The following is a 15,667-nucleotide window of genomic DNA, read 5'->3' on the forward strand; positions in this document are numbered from 1 at the left end:
TCTGCAGGTCTAGAGGCTGTTTCAATCCCAATATCCCATCAATGCAGAAGCATATCCATGTACAGATGGGATAGAGATCCCAAACGTAAGCACATTGTGGTGGGAGGCAGCAGGTGCCCACAGCTGTGGTGGGCAGCGGGGCTGAGTGGGCTCAGAGCAACCAGGATGTGGGGGGCACATGAGGTGCTGGAGATGGCCAAGCCCCAGGTGACCACGTGGCCACCCAATGACTCCTGGGTCTGTCCTGGGACCTGGGAACCACCCAGGTGATAGAGGTAAGCTGGCCAAGGTGCCAGTGTGTTCATTCCCAGCTCCTGGCAAACCAATTTCAGGTCAGCCATCCCATCTGTGCCTCAGTTTCCCTGGACAGCAGCACAGTGTAGTGTGTGGTCAGGGATAAAGATCACCATAACATGGCCAGAGTGGAGCTGGCACAGCGCCAGGACAGCCCTGGGACAGGCCCGAGGAGAGGATACTCCCCAGCACAGGGAAGTGCCCACACTCTGCCCGGGCTGCTCCAGCACAGTTTGGGGTCTAGGCTCAGCAGCTGAAGGGCTGAGCTGTGCCAGAGCTTGTTCTGCAATCCTAGCTGAGCTCGGGAAACAGCAGAAGAGTGGCCCTGGCTGCCTGGGCACGTCCAGTCCCCGGCAGCAGCTCCTGCCCCGGAGCAGTGAGCACCTCCTGCAGCTGGAGGAGTCTCATTATCCCCGGGACAGGGAGGAAGAGGTAAAGGAGATGGATAATGGGAATTTTGGGTTCTTTCCTTGGTGCTCTGTGGTTTGTAAATGTCCTTGAGTCCTGCCTCTTCCTTTTGCTCCCACTTGGTGCTGGAACTCCATGAAGGGCTGGCGTGCTTCCCAAAGCACTGGGATGATCTCCCAAGCATCCTGGGAGGACGGGATGAAATTTAACATGTTCAATTCACAAAAAACAGATTTGTAACTGAAYTTGGATMCACCCCAAGCCTCTTACTGCCCTCWCCCTCCATCCCACACAGGGGACACAGCCAGTGGTGCTGCATRTTCCACTACCAGCTCCAGGGTCAAGGGTCAGGGTCATTCTCTGAGCACCCCTGATGCTGGAGCGGCCAGGCTGGAAGTGGCTGCCCCATGCCTGCACCCCACCGAGATCCTGGCTGCTCCCCCATCTGTCCCAGTCTGACATCCCGCTTTGTTTCCATCCCAGCTGAAATCCCAGGCTCCGGGCAGTGTGGAGGAGCTGCGCTGTCTGCAGATGCTCAATCAGCAGCCCGAGGGCTCCAGCCTGGAGGAGCTGAGCAGCAGCCAGGGCTGTCTCAAGCTGGCCAGCACCATCAAAGCCTATGTGGCCACGGTGAGCCAAGAGGAGGATGGGAGAGCTCCTGGCTGTCCCCCTGCCTGAGTGTGCCCATCCACCTCACCAGAGCAGTGGGAGCGGGGAGTGGCCAGAGTTGTTTCAGGTGGGAGTGGGAGCGAGGAGCTGGTGGAGTCCAGAGACAGCGTAACAGAGAAGGTGATGGAGGCTTGGAGGAGGAGCTGGGGCGTGGGGAATGCCTGTGTCACCTTTACCCAGGGGCTTTCTCTTCTCTGTGGCGCAGGTGACAGAGAACATCATCCGCAGGAGCGCTGTGAAGGGTGAGTGAGTCCCTCCTGGCCTGGCTCCAGGGCTGCAGCCAGAGCTGACCCGCAGGAGCCGTGACCCACGGTGGCAGTGACCTATGGTGGCAGTGACCCACGGGAGGCCAGAGGGAGGTGGGAGGGCAGGTCACTCCCAGGGCAAACTCCGCTACTGTGAGCTGGGGCAGGAGAGGGCAGAGCCAGGATTGTCCCACTGGCAATGACAGGCCCACATTCCAGGAATGGGCTGTGGGGACAGCCATGTCCATTTATCCGGAGTCCAGGGAGCCAGGGCCATGGCACAGCACACAGGGGTTGGTTGATGATTGACGAGACATTTTCATCCTTCAGTAACCTTTCTCTTGGGTGGGTCAGTGGGGCATTTCCCAGCTGCACTGGCACAGGGCCGGATGTCCCCAGCTCTGTCCTGACACCGTGTCCCTTTCCTGCAGAGGCCTGGCGCAGATACTTCAACACCTCGGAGGGGCAGCTGCCTCCCAAAGCAGCCGGGAAGCCCTCAGCACACCTCGCCCTTCGCCCACAGAACCTGGCYCAGGATGGTGAGTCGGGGAACCCCTCTAGGCACTGGGGGCTCTCTGGGATGGGAACAGGGCAGAGCCCTTCCCAAAAGGGCAGGGGACCCAGGATGGAGAAGGTGTGGGGTGGCTGATGGGGAGAGGGCTCTCTTGTTCGCTCCTAGACCCCTTCTCCACTGCTCCAGGCTGGATGGCTGGAAGGAGTCAGAGCCACCTCCTCCTTGAGCTGCCCCGAGCGGCCACTCCCTCAGCGCCCCTTCCTTCCCACAGGGAGCTCCCAGCGCTTCGGGAACCTGTCCCAGTCATGCCGCCACGCCATCACGCACTGGGGGCACGGCAGCCTGCACTCGCACGTGCACAACATGACGTACCGGGCCGGGCGGCTGCGCGTCGAGCAGCCGGGCAAGTACTACGTGTACTCGCAGATCTACTTCCGCTACCGCGGCGCCGGCGCSCGCGACTCGGGCCCGCAGCTCGTGCAGTGCATCCAGTGGCAGCCGGCGCACAGCCAGCCCGTGCTGCTGCTCAAGGGCGTGGGCACCAAGTGCTGGGCGCCCGAGGCCGACTACGGGCTCCACGCGCTCTACCAGGGCGGACTCTTCGAGCTCAAGGCCGGCGATGAGCTCTTTGTCTCCGTCTCCTCCTTGGCCATCGACTACAACGATGCAGCAGCCAGTTACTTCGGGGCCTTCCGGCTCGACCTGTGACATCCCCTCCGCTCCCACCGCTCCCAATGGCCCCTGGACAGCAACCRATGGCCTGAGGGTGGCACAGGGTTGGCCCTCGCGGTGCGGGATGAGCCAAGAAGGGCACAAAGGTGGCTGCCCGCAGGGACTCGCTGGGCTCGGTGCCATTCTCCAGCTGGGAGGAAGCCAGTGAACCACAAGGGGCTCCAAGGACCTGCAGGGGACATCCCAGCCCTGGTGACACATCACCTCCCAATGGCTCCCTGCAGCAGGAGAGGCACCAGGGCCACACCTGTCACTGCAAGACAAAGTGTCCCTGTGGCAGGGTGACCCCTATGAGACTGACCCTACTTTGGGCAGGGGTGTGGGTGCCAGGGTCTCAGRRCTGGAAGCACCCCTGGGACACCTCYGGGGCAGAGCTCACAGGGATGGGGCAGRTGCAGTGTCAGCCTCTGGAGGGGAAGGAAGGAGTTTCAGTTTGGATCAGAAGCCTGGGGCGATGTCAGCAATGGTTGCAGGGAGGCCAAAGGGCAGGACCGTGACACCGGAGCAGCCGCCATCCCGGCACCACACCTGGCACGTGGCACTGGGGCACGTGGTGACCGAGCCAGGCTGAGGCAGGCCAGGGGCTCAGCATGGCCACTGACCAGGCACCTCTGGCCGCGGGGATTCTGTCCCCTCAGCYCTCATGGACAGCGCAGTCCCCACCTCCTCACACCTCCAGCCCGGCAATCCCTGTGGGATTCCAGCTCCAGGTGAGCCCAGCAGTCACCAGCAGGACTTGGAGGGACCAAACCAACCCCGGGGTGACAGAGGCCACCCCAGAGGCCAAAGGTGGGTTCAGGCAGGGCAGAGTGGGGCCCAGCTGTGCCCACGGGCCCGGGGGCTGGGCACAGCCCCCTTTTCTATACCCTTTTCTGGGTATTCACAGGCAGAGCGGTAGTGGGGCTCCCTTGAGGATGGAATAAAGTCTGTACCCAGCACAAGTTTGGCCCCTTGGCACACAGGACACAGCCTGGSACAGTTGGGGTGCCCCAGAGCTCCAGAGTCCAGCAAAGACTCCTGCTCATCTTGCACCCCCAGCACCTCCAAGGGCTGCACAGCTGCTGCCCCCACGCACCGCTGGGCGAGTCCCAAGGGAAGGTGTCCCTGCTTCTCCACCCCGTGCCTTCCTCTCCCRTGGGACAGCTCCTGCAGGAACCCCCAGGACCTGAGCCTGGCCCTGCTCCTCGGGCTCCCCTGCACCCACCAGCTCCCAGGGGATCCCAGGGGACCCTGCTGCTCCTCCTCTCTGAGTTCAGGACTGCCAGCCCCAGCCTAGGGCACAGCCAGACCCCAGGGGCTGCTCCTCACTCCTGCCATCCCTGCCACAGCTTCCAGGCCTGACTGCTGGCCCTCCACACCCTTGGCAAAGGCTGGGGGCTGAGCCCACATCCCCCCATACCCCCGGGTCTGGCCATTCCCACTCTCCAGCCCCGTCTCTTGTGGGCTCCTGATCCAGGGGGCTGATCCGACCCCCACAGAGCACARTGCCACCCTGGCACCTGCACACTAACACCTGGACTAGCCCCAAACACAAAGGAGGATTCTCCCAGAACCTCCCAAATCTCATCCAAAGCCTGAGAGCACCCTCCTGCAGCYTCCAAAGGGGGCACAGGGCTGATCCCCCGCTGGCAGGGCTGYAGGGTCTCACTCTCCCATTGCCCATGGAGGGATGTGGGGAGCTGAGCTGAGCCTTGGCTCTGCAGCACTTGGCCCTGGAGCACATTGGGCTCTCACCCAAAGCAAACAAGACACTACAAACCCCTCCACTCTCAAACCATCCCTTCTCCTCCACCTCTCATCCCACCTTCTGCTGTCCCAGCTATCGTGGTGACTACAGCAGGGCTCTTGACATCTCTGGTCCCAAACAGCCCCAGGCAGCTCCAAGCTTATCCTGCCTCTGGCAGCAGCCATCGGAGAGCAGAGCTGAACCAGCCAAGCCAGGGTCACAGGAAATGCCGCAGGTGGCTCCAAGATTTCCTCTGAAAGGGAGTTTGAAGTGGACATGGCTGATGGAAGTGGCAGGAGGCTGCGCTTGCCACGGAGGAAGCAGGGAAAGCAGCTCAGTGTGCGTGAGCAGGGAGAGCTGGGCTTGGAGCCAGTGGGAAAAGGGCCACCCTGCCTTTCTGGAAAGGAGAGGGCTCGTGGGTGGGTGGACGGGAGAAGGAGAACTCCAGCAGCATCAGGGCAAAGAGCAGCCTCACCCTGTCTGGGGAGAGCCAAGCAGTCCTGGAACTCCTCACTGTGAGGGACTGGCACCAGTTATCCTAAACAGCCTCAGCCCCCCAGGCCCCTGTGCCTCTGCCAGCGTGCTCCCTGTCCTGGTGCTTCCAGGAGAGGGGCTGGACACCCTGAGCCTGGCCAGGGCCGTGCTCCCACCTGGACAAGGGGGTTGGCTACCAGCAGGAGAACCCAGCAGCAGGAGAACCCAGCAGCAGGAGAACCCAGCCTCTAAAAACCACCCCAGGCACCTGTGCCTGCACTGTCCGTCCCAGGACTTGCTCCAGGGGAGAGGAACAAAGTGTGGAAAGACCTGGATGAGGACACAACACTTCTCTCCGAGCGAGGAAACAAAATCTGCTGCACAAGGGGARCAAAGTATTGAAGATTTCTCATACAGCTTTTTATTCTCAAAATTGTTTATTAAAAATTAMATCTCGCTATTTTGGCATGAGTATTGCTGACGGGTTCACTGCAGCTCCTACTAGCAAGTGAAGTCAGTGGTCACTAAAACAACTTTGTATCCCCACACATAAAGGACACAGCTGATCCAGACACATCCTTCCCAAAATCCAATTTGTTTGGGCTGTTTTTAAAGTCACACAGGAGAGCAAAGCCYGCTTTGCCCCAGGTCCTTCACAGAGAGGGAGAGCAGTGGTGGAGACACAAGAGACACTGCAAAGAGGCTTTTTTAGCATAGGGGGAGTCCTTGATTCAGGGGGTTTGATGGGGCAATTGGGATGTGCTGACCACAGCTGCCAGGGCTGAGGGAGCAGATGGAGCTGGCAAGGACCCTGCCCACACGTGCTCAAAYTGAAGCCTCYGTGCCTCAGTTTCCCCACTATACAAGATCCTGGTGGACATTAGGCTTTGTAAGATGCTCCAAGACCCACCAGTAAAGGAATATTCAGGAAGCTGCTTCTGCTCCAGCAGAGCTGTGCTCTTCCCATGGATCCCAACCGGATCCCTCCCTGCAGCTGAGGGCAGGTCCAGGTGAGCCTCGTGTGCCCAGGGAACAGGGGCCTGGGGGGAAGAGGAGCGGGGCCAAGCGTCGGTGCAGAGACCCAACCCATCCCCCAGGGAGGAGCAGTTTGTCTTTCCAGTGCCAAAGGCAGGGTGCATCATCCCACACGCTCCAGGGATACTTTTCCCCGTGCCTGCTCTGCCAGCACCTCCCCCAGGCTGGGGAGAGGCACAGGAAAAAACASCAGAATCCCCCAAACCTGAGAGCTCCAGCTCCCCAGGCAGCACCACCCTACAGTGACAACTCTGAAACTGCCTGGCTCTTCTTTAACGGCCACAAACGGAAGGAGGACAGAGTCAGATGAGATACTGGGGAGAAATTCCCTGTGAGGGTGGGCAGGCCCTGGCACAGGGTGCCCAGAGAAGCTGTGGCTGCCCCTGGATCCCTGGCAGTGCCCAAGGCCAGGCTGGACATTGGGGCTGGGAGCAGCCTGGGACAGTGGGAGGTGTCCCTGCCATGGCAGGGGTGGCACTGGAGGGGCTTTAAGGTCCTTTCCCACCCAWCCCATCCCATCCCAGGATGATTCGCTCCTGCTGTAGCCCAGCCCGGGAGGTAGGGAGTGACTGCAGCACCAATGCCATCTCCATGCTGACCTGATTTCCCACGGCTTCCGTGTGCATTCAGCCCAGACACAAAGTGCTTCCTGCAGCCGCTGCCAAAGGACCCTCTTATCTCCACWGCCGAGGAGCTGCTTTGACCTCAGCACAGACATGGCCCAGCCCAGGGCGTTCACGACCCAAGCCTTTGTCTCTGAATACATCTGGTGCCGAAGGCTCTTTTTTTCCCCATTTGTTCTTTGTGAACCAGCTCRTCGCTACCTCCAAGTTTCCCTCCCCTCCAGACAAAACCTCGTTTTACTTTCAAGTCCCCAGCCCGGCCCGAGTTCACAGTGGGGAGAGGAAATCCACGCCGAAATCCACGTCACCGCGGCAGGAAATCATTCCTCGGACATTGTAAATAAAGCACACAAAGAGAGGCAGCGGGCTGTAACCCCAGCAGCGCCCCTCGCTTTGCCCCGGGGCACCTCCCCAGCCGCCGCTCCCCCAGGCAGCAATTCAGCCTGGAAAAGAGGGAAACAAAACAGAAACCTCTTTCCTACAGCACGAAGGATTCGCGGAGCTGCGGGAGGCTCCTCAAAAACCTCGGGAAAACATTAATGTGGGGCGCTGTGAGCAAGTAGAGGGAACCCAGTGCTGCTGCAGRCAGGACGCTCAGCTCATCCATGGTGGAATCACAGATGGTTTGGGTCGGAAGGACCTTTAAAGGCTATTTAATCCCATCCCATCCCAGCCGTGCTGCTCCCGGCCCCTCTCCCGAGACCCCACTGAAACGCCAGATTAAAGAAGGGAATTTCTCTCCCTTTGCAGTGCGAATTTCATTTCCCCGCACAGCCTGTGGCTCCCAGCAGCAGCCCCAGTGTTTAGGGAAGCAGTGACCATATCCCCCTGCTCCCTGTCGGACACAGCCCCAGCTCCAGCTTCGCACCACAGAAGTGCAGAGCCAGCTCTAGCCAGGCTCACAGCCCTCTTGCACGGCTCAAACGCACTTTTTCCCTTTATTGCCCCCGCGTTCTTCCCAAGCTGGAGACCAGGAAAAAACAATTCCACTTTTAAATAAAATTCCTCATTTTGTGTCCAGTTCAAACCCCTGCATTATTCCACAGAACCATGGAATCAGCTCACTGGGAGGCCAAAGGTGGCTCCCCCCACTCTCATCCCGCCCTTCCAGCTTCCCACAGCCCCTGACAGGTCCCCAAAATCAAAGGCCATAAATAGGATACTGCAACCCGCCAGGTCCTCCCGGGTAACACGGGGAAGATCATCCAGGGGATGATGTCTCCAGCTCTGTCCTGCATCCCCATCTCTGCTGAAGGGAATCACACGGCTCCTCCTCCTTAAGTAAAGCAATGGATGAGCAAGAACTAGACAGGGTAAAGCCTTTCTCAGGAGCTGGAAGTGCCCTGGGGAAGGGGAACCTCTTCCACACAGCCCTGTGGAGTTGGGACACTGCAGAAAGTGCTCCCAGTAAAAACCCAGAGTTCACTCCCTCCCCTGCACAGAGGTTTCGATGAATCACAGAATGRTTTGGTTTGGAAGTWCTTTAAAGTCCATCCCATCCCACCCCATGCCATGGCAGGGACACCTTCCATCGTCCCAGGATGCTCCAAGCTCCAGGGTCCAATCTGGCCTTGGACACTGCCAGGGATCCAGGGGCAGCCACAGCTTCTCTGGGCACCCTGTTCCAGAGCCTCCCCACCCTCATAGCCAAGAATTTCTCCCCAATATCCCATCTGTCCCTGCCCACTGGCAGTGTGGAGCCAAAAGGTGCTGAACTTGCAGGAATTAAAGAAATTCAATGAAAGCAGAAGGGAACAGCCAGGAGCTTCTCCTGAGCACAGCTCAACAGGTGAGGGAAGCACCAACCCTAGGRTGGAGTGACCCATCCGTCCCTGCAGCAGTCCCACATGTCCCTCGTATCCTGCACCACGATGAACCAACTCAGCAACAGGAATCAGGTCATTTTGCTACAGGTTTCACTGCACAGAAACTATGGCTTAGAAACAGGCCTGGAGCTGGACTGAGGATTTTCCAGGCACAGACCCCATTTTTGTGGGATAAGCGGGTGAGGAGGCTGCTGCAGACAGAGCAGCTCCAAAGCCCTGCTCCAAAGTCCATTCCCACCTCACCCATGTGTTCTAGACCTCCAGCTGKCAAAGCAGGTCAATGAGCACATTCAAAAGATGCGGGAGGGAGGGATCTGCCCAGCAAGAGGCCTGGAAAGGCCCTGGACCATTGCAATGTTCCTCTTCTACTCCCCCATTTTCACATTTCGTTTGGCATTGTGAGGACTCAGAATCCCACCTGCACCCAAACAGAGCCTCCCTAAAGCCCAGCCCTGCTTGTGTTTCTCCTCCCTTCCTCACTCTCACCCTCCCAGACTGGACTTTCTCCGGACAGCACCCCAGGACACTTCTCCCACTGAAAAACAATCCATTGGCTAGACCCAGCACCAGCTGCCGCAGAGCCAGGAGCTGCTGGGCAGATGTTTCCTGCCCTGAGCTCCCATTCCCAAGCAGCAGAGCAGCTGCAATTCCCTCTGACAGCTGCTCCCTGCCCTCCTGCTTCCCCAGGAGCAGCTGGGATTAGCCACAAGCCAGCTGGGGCGTTCCATCTGGGATAACCCTGCACATCAATTTCCCTTTTGGCACCTTACCTTCGCACTGGGCTGCTGCAGCCTTCCCACAAGGAGAGGAATCACTCATGGATCATGGATCTAACTGAAGCAGGATCAAATTTCTCAAGCTGGGACCTTCCTGAGTATGGTAAGTTGAGGAGAAAACAGAAAAGCTTTGTGTTTCTGGTATCCTAGGTGTGCCACGGGGAAGAGAAGCCAGCATGTACAAAACAGGTATTCCCAGGAAGGAGCTCCAAGGGGACTGGGAGAAGGCAGCTTCTTCCCTGGACTCAGCCCCAGATCCCCAGAGCATCCATCTGCCCTCCAAACAAAACAAAAAAAAAGGCATTTAAAGGCAATGCTGCTGCTGCTGGCCAGGGCTGAGGCAGCACACAAAGAATTCCAACGATCTGCTGCACAAAACCATCACAGACCAGTCCAGGCTTTTATTTTCCAAGCACAAGAAACTGGATTCATCGATGACATCTCGGGCTGAAGCAGCTTTGAGCTGTACAAGGATTGAGACATCAGGTGGAAGCAGCAGAGCAGGGACTGGCTCCTGGATGGCTTTGGAAGATCAAGAATCTGGCTTTTGCTCCTTGGAAAGACAAGGAATTTGTATCGGAGAGATTCTGAGTTGGACCCAGCCAAGTCCAGGCGTAAGTCCCCACTCCCTAYGAACAGGTTTACCAAGGACCATAAACAGCTGAAGCCAGGATGAACAGCATCAGCCTCCCACAGCATCCAGAAGCCTCCCAGACTCCAGTAAAGGGGCAGAGTTTTATTAACAGGAGCATCATTTGGTCAGTGCTGGGACAGGGACTGAGTTGGGCTGCGTGGGAAGGGTTTCTTGCATAGTTGTTGGCCAAAGGAAACCTGGAGCAGTGCCATGCTGGGAATCCTCCGGCTGGGATCAGGGGGAGCTGGGAACACCATCGTGTCAATGTCCCAGGCACAGGCTCTCCAGGGGGACAGCAAGAGGAGGAGGCCACCTGTGCTGGGTCAAACACCATTTCAGGGTTTTGGGGATGGGCAGGAAGGTACAATTCTGGGATTTTAAGTGTCATGCTCAAGGGAAATCAAGGAGAAGAAATCCTTGGGCATGAATCTAAGAAAGGGAGCAGGATGGGAAGACACCTGTGAACTCTTGCTGCCTCCTCCTTGGGGTTCTTCTGACAATGCAGCAGCAGAGTAATTAATACATTAACTAATTAATCAAAACCAGCATCTTCCCAGTCAGAAACTGGGCCAAATTTTAAAGAGATCTGAGCTGTGGGGGTTGGTTTGGGTTTTGGGCTTTTTTCCTTCTTTCAGCCGGGCAGCCTCAGCCAGCCAAATGTTATTTTTCTCTCCCCTATTTTGGCTTCACAAGGTTGTGATTTTTCCCAAGGGGCCAACTGGGAATTGACCATCCTGAGCTCAGCTCACCCTCTGCCACCACCTGAACGCTGTGTGCAAAACCATCCTGCTCCTTCCACACCTCTGAAGAGCACAAACACCTTGGCTTTTCCTCCCCAGGTTCATAACAGCAGTTCCAACAAAAGAACAGGAGGAAATACAATTCTCTAACATTTTGCTTTTACTCCTTCATGGAATCTTTCCAATGCAACTTCACAAAAGCAAYGTAAATAAAGTCTTTTTTCTCTTCTAAAAAGAAGATCATGTTCCACAGATTCCGTAGTGCAATTGGTTATCTGGTAGAAAAAAAACAATACCTTCTTCAGCTCCATGGAGGAAAACACTGGAAACATTTCCATGGTCTCAATAAAAATAGGAAAGTCTATCCAGGATGGGTTAGAAAATTCCAGGTGTGTGGGACACATAGTCCCTACAGTCTGCCTCTAGTTGAAGAGGATGGAATTGGGGTCCTGGTTGGCCATCTGTGCAATGTGCTTTAGTACATCCTTTTTGGTAATGATCCCCAGCAGCTTCCTGAAAAATGAAAMACATTTTTAATGTACTCACACTCCCAAAAGGGACCCTGGCAGGGGCAATGGAGCCCCTTGTAGGGGCTGAAGTCTTATGGGATTCAAAGCAACACCCCACAGAAAGTATTACATTCTCTGAGGGTGGTAAAAACACTGGCACAGGGTGTCCAGAGAAGCTGTGGCTGCCCCTGGATCCCTGGCAGTGTCCAAGGCCAGGCTGGACATTGGGGCTGGGAGCAGCCTGGGACAGTGGGAGGTGTCCCTGCCAAGGCAGGGGGTGGGGATTGGATGAGCTTTAAGATCCTCCCAACCCAAACCAGTCTGGGATTCTGTGAAGTCTGACACTCACAGGCCCCACAGCTGACACTCCATCAGTACTTTACACTAAAAAGGTAAAGAGATTGGAACCAAAAGACAATTATTTATCACAAAATCACAGGATTAAGATTGGAAAATCCCTCCAGGATCACCAAGTCCAACCATTGCCCAATCCCTACTTTGTCTCCAGTCCAGAACACTCAGTGCCACATCCAGGAATTCCTTGGACATCTCCAGGAATGTGGACTCCAAACTTCCCTGGGCAGCCCCTTTCCAATGACTGACCATCCTTTTCATGAGTAAATTCCTCCTGGTGTCCACCCTGAACCTCCCCTGGCACAGCTTGAGGCCATTTGCTCTTATCCTGTCCCCTTGCTATCTGGCAGAATCCAATCCCCATCTGCCTACAAGGATTTAAAGAAATAAATAATCCTTAATCCCCACCCTCTCTGCAAGGACCTCTCTCAGTAGCTGTTGCTGCTCCGTAAGCTGCTCCACTCGCAGCTGGGCTTTAAACAGCTGCCCAAAGGCATGAGAGAGCTGGGAATGACATCTGCATGGAGCACATGGAGCAGCTTGGGGGGCTGAYGGGGCTGCTCCAAAGGCAAGGACAGAATTCCTGCTGGAGCCACGCTCCAGTAAAAGCTTTCCCAGTTTCTATCTTTGCCCTCATCTCTCCCCAGCTCAAACTTCTCTGCCTGGCACCAAACAAATTCCATCACTTTCAAGACACACGTGGCCACATTTGGGAGGGGGACTGATCTGTAGGATCCATCCCCACATCGAGCCTTCCCCTTCCAGCCCTTGTCTTTCTCTTCAGCTGGAGCTGGGCTGTCACAACTGCCTTTCTCCAGGCAGCATCCAGCCCCAGAATGGATGCCCAGAGCTGTCCCCTTGGCCCTAGAAGCAGAGGAGCTTCTGACCCCAGACCCGAGGGCTCTCACCCATTGTGAGTGACCAGGCACTGGCGCAGTCCCAGCTTGCGGAATATGTCCACAACAATCTCCATGGGCGTTTCGTCCGTCACTGTGAAGGGACTGAGGTCCAGGATGCTCCTGAGTTTCAGCACAGACGGCGAGCTCGGAGGCAGCGGGGGACAGTAGTCAGTGAAACAAATAACTGAGGTGCTCACGATCCCGTCCTGCTTCTTCCGGGCATTTTCTGGAAGGAGAAGTATTTGATTAAATACCAGCACTCCTCTTTCCCTTGCCAAATGGAAGAATATTTCCTTTCCTCTGCCCATATTTAACATCTTTAAAAGTCCTTTCCTTCCCTTCAYCAGAGCTGTTCCCACCCAGCGAGGGTGTGATGGGTTTCCAGTCTTTCTTCTATGGAAATCATGGAATCATTAAGATTGGGGAAGACCTCCAAGACCATCAAGTYCMACCACKGACCAGCACCACCACCATGGTCAYGACTAACCCACACTCTCAGGTGACACATCCACTTTTCCACTTGTTTCCTGAACACTTCCAGGGATGGGGACTCCACCACTGCCCTGGRCAGCTGTGCCAGAGCTGGACAACCCTTTCCATGAAAAAATTTTCACCAATATCCAACCTAAACCTCMCCTAGCACAACTTCAGGTTATTTCCTCTCRTCCTGTCACTCRTTATCTGGGAGAACCTCCATGATCTCCAAAATTCCACTGCAGGGGTGGGATCAGTACCTGCCTTGCCCAAAGCCAAGGCAGTTGGCACTTCATTGTGCTCTAGCCAGGTAAATACAAGTTCTGGAGAACTTWTAACTCCCCAGTTTTCAGAGCAGGTAAATAAAATGCTTTGTACTTTCATGAGTCACTGATTTGGGTCCCATGCAGAGCAGTTAAAGGACTATTTTTAAGCACTTAACAACTGGCACAGGCTCCATGGACGTCAGTARGGTCAGGAATGGAAAACAAGTATTGGCCATTGCTCAGACCTTCACAGCAGTGCACACACAGGTACTGTAGGTACCTGCCACACTGCCATCTGATATCAGCATTCTGAGACTTCCTGGGGAGGGGTACGTCTGGCAGCCCAAACACCACGCTGGGTATTCAGAATAACAAAATATTTGGGATATTTGACCATGAAAACCCAAATCCCATCCCATTCCTCAYTTGCACAGCTTGGGGACAGGATCACTCTTCAGGAATCCCTGGAAAGCTGTTCTCACATCATTGAAGGWAATTCAGAGCATACAGGACAGTGTTTGCCATGTCCTGCAGCTCCACACCCCAGCCAGCCTCCAAGGCAGGAGCACAAGGGACAGAGCAGGGGGCTGCCAGCAGGGACAAGAGGTGGGTGACCTTAACCTCAGTATGGCTGTCTATAGGTTTGCCACCCCATAGAATCCCCACAAAATGGGTCAGGCTGGAAGGGACCACAGTGGGTGATCTGGTCCCACCTCCCTGCACAGGATGGTGTCCAGGCARTTCTGGACCCTCTCCAGTGAGGGAGAATCCAGCCCCTCTCTGGACAATCTGGGCAGGGCTGGGCACTGCCCAGGGTGGGGTAGAAGTCCTGCCTCCTGTGCAGGGGGAGCTCACTGGGCTCGGTCCCTGTCCCTCAGGTACCATCGCTGGGTCCAGCCCCAGAGCAGAGCCCGGCCCTGCTCGGAGCCCTCCCTGCACACAGGGACAGCCAGGGACAGCCAGGGACACCCAGGGCCGAGGGCCCCTCTGGGCTGGGGCTCCTCTGGAGGCTGAGCAGCTCCCCAGACTGGCCCTGCTCCAGTGGTTGCATGTCCCTCCTGTCCTGAGGGGCCCAGAGATGGGCACAGCACTCCAGGTGTGCTTCCCAGGGCTGAGCACAGGGGTGGCATCACCTCCCTTGATCCACCCCAGCAGGAACCCAACATTCAGTCCTGGGACAAACCAGGTATTTTCCCTCAATGAAACACAGTAAGATTTGAGACATGAACAGTTCAGAACACTCTCCACATCCGGGCCCCACAAAGCTCCTGCAGGAAAGGAGCCTCATGTGCCTTCAGCTTCCCAAATTCAGCAGTGCCACACGAACAGCATTGGACAACCAGCTGCTCAGGGGGAAAGGCTGACTGACCCCCATATTGCTACACCCTCTTGTCATGTAGCTGTGGAATTCTGAGTGACAGGACAAGAGGACACAGCCTCCAGCTGTGCCAGGGGAGGTTCAGGTTGGACATCAGGAGGAATTTCTTCACAGGAAAGCTTGCTAACATTGGAAGGGGCYGCCCAGGGAGGTCTGGAGTTCCCATCCCTGGAGGTGTCCAAGGCAGGCCTGGATGTGGCACTGAGTGCTCTGGGCTGGGTGACAAGGTGGGGATCARTGACAGGTTGGACTTGATGGTCTCAGAGGTYTCTTCCAACCTAAATGATCCCGTGATCCTGTGACAAGCCATGCTGTCCCCCACATCCAGTGCATGCAGAGCCCATGCTGCTCAGAGATGCAGCAGCTGGCCCAGCCACCAGCCCCAGGGCTGGGTGAGCATCTCAGGTCAGTGACATTCACCGGGGCAGTCACCTCTTACCGATTGAAATGATGAGGTCTCTCCTGAGGACAAACCCAACCAGGCGCTGGGACGCCCGGGAGACCACCACGGGGTAGCCACTGTAGGTGGTTTTGGTGATGATGGTCTCCACGTCCTCCACGGTCATGCTGTCCTGCGTAATGACTGTCAGGGGAGGGTCATTCTTGCGCGGTCGCATCACATCCATGGCCCGTGTCTTGTGCGAGAACTCCTCCTTGGCTTCCAGGAACGGGTASCCGTTCAGGCGGATGTGGGCGTCGTAAATGCCCTCCCGGCCGATGGCATCGGCCACCCACTTGCTGGTCATGGCCGCTGCCATCAGGGGCACGATGTACTCCAGCCCCCCGGTGAGCTCGAACATGATGACCACCAGCGACACAGTCATGCGSGTCACCCCCCCTGCAAGCACAGCACATGTGGCTCACACAGGGGACTGGGGATTTGTGTCACACCAGGCCCCTGCCTTGAGAGGAGGGCTGCTRCTACTGGGCTCCAGGGCCACCTTCAGCAGTGCCAAACATGACCAGAACAGCACTGAAACCTCTGTCCCTGCCAGAGCACTGGGCCTTGGGAAGGAGCTTCAAAGTCTCGCCTGSTTTTGTCCTGGCATGTTTTAATTAAGCTTTTGAGATTCAAGTCCCAAAGCTACTCC

General features: G+C 56.5%; 2 protein-coding genes across 6 annotated transcripts in view; one reads left to right on the forward strand and one right to left on the reverse strand.

The window, feature by feature from the left end:
- LOC130578727 (tumor necrosis factor ligand superfamily member 10-like) overlaps positions 1–2,838 on the forward strand; it is a 5,600-nt gene extending 2,762 nt beyond the window's left edge. Inside the window, exons 2-5 of the mRNA XM_057375034.1 lie at positions 1,186–1,332; positions 1,577–1,613; positions 2,048–2,155; positions 2,402–2,838. Coding sequence (XP_057231017.1) covers positions 1,186–1,332; positions 1,577–1,613; positions 2,048–2,155; positions 2,402–2,838 — 729 coding nt within the window. The remainder of the gene's footprint in view (positions 1–1,185; positions 1,333–1,576; positions 1,614–2,047; positions 2,156–2,401) is intronic.
- LOC130578725 (H(+)/Cl(-) exchange transporter 5) overlaps positions 2,707–15,667 on the reverse strand; it is a 43,908-nt gene continuing 30,947 nt past the window's right edge. For 4 of the 5 annotated variants that reach the window (XM_057375031.1, XM_057375032.1, XM_057375029.1 and 1 more), the window contains 3 exons: positions 15,016–15,414; positions 12,468–12,684; positions 2,707–11,209 (listed from right to left, as the gene is read on the reverse strand). In XM_057375031.1, coding sequence (XP_057231014.1) covers positions 11,119–11,209; positions 12,468–12,684; positions 15,016–15,414 — 707 coding nt within the window. In that variant the 3' untranslated portion in view covers positions 2,707–11,118. The remainder of the gene's footprint in view (positions 11,210–12,467; positions 12,685–15,015; positions 15,415–15,667) is intronic. The other variant, XR_008965916.1, reaches the window with a different exon arrangement.

The sequence above is a fragment of the Malurus melanocephalus genome, unplaced genomic scaffold (genome assembly GCF_030028575.1).
Source record: "Malurus melanocephalus ecotype Western Australia unplaced genomic scaffold, MMel_1.1 scaffold_237, whole genome shotgun sequence".
In the NCBI taxonomy this organism is placed as follows: domain Eukaryota; kingdom Metazoa; phylum Chordata; class Aves; order Passeriformes; family Maluridae; genus Malurus; species Malurus melanocephalus.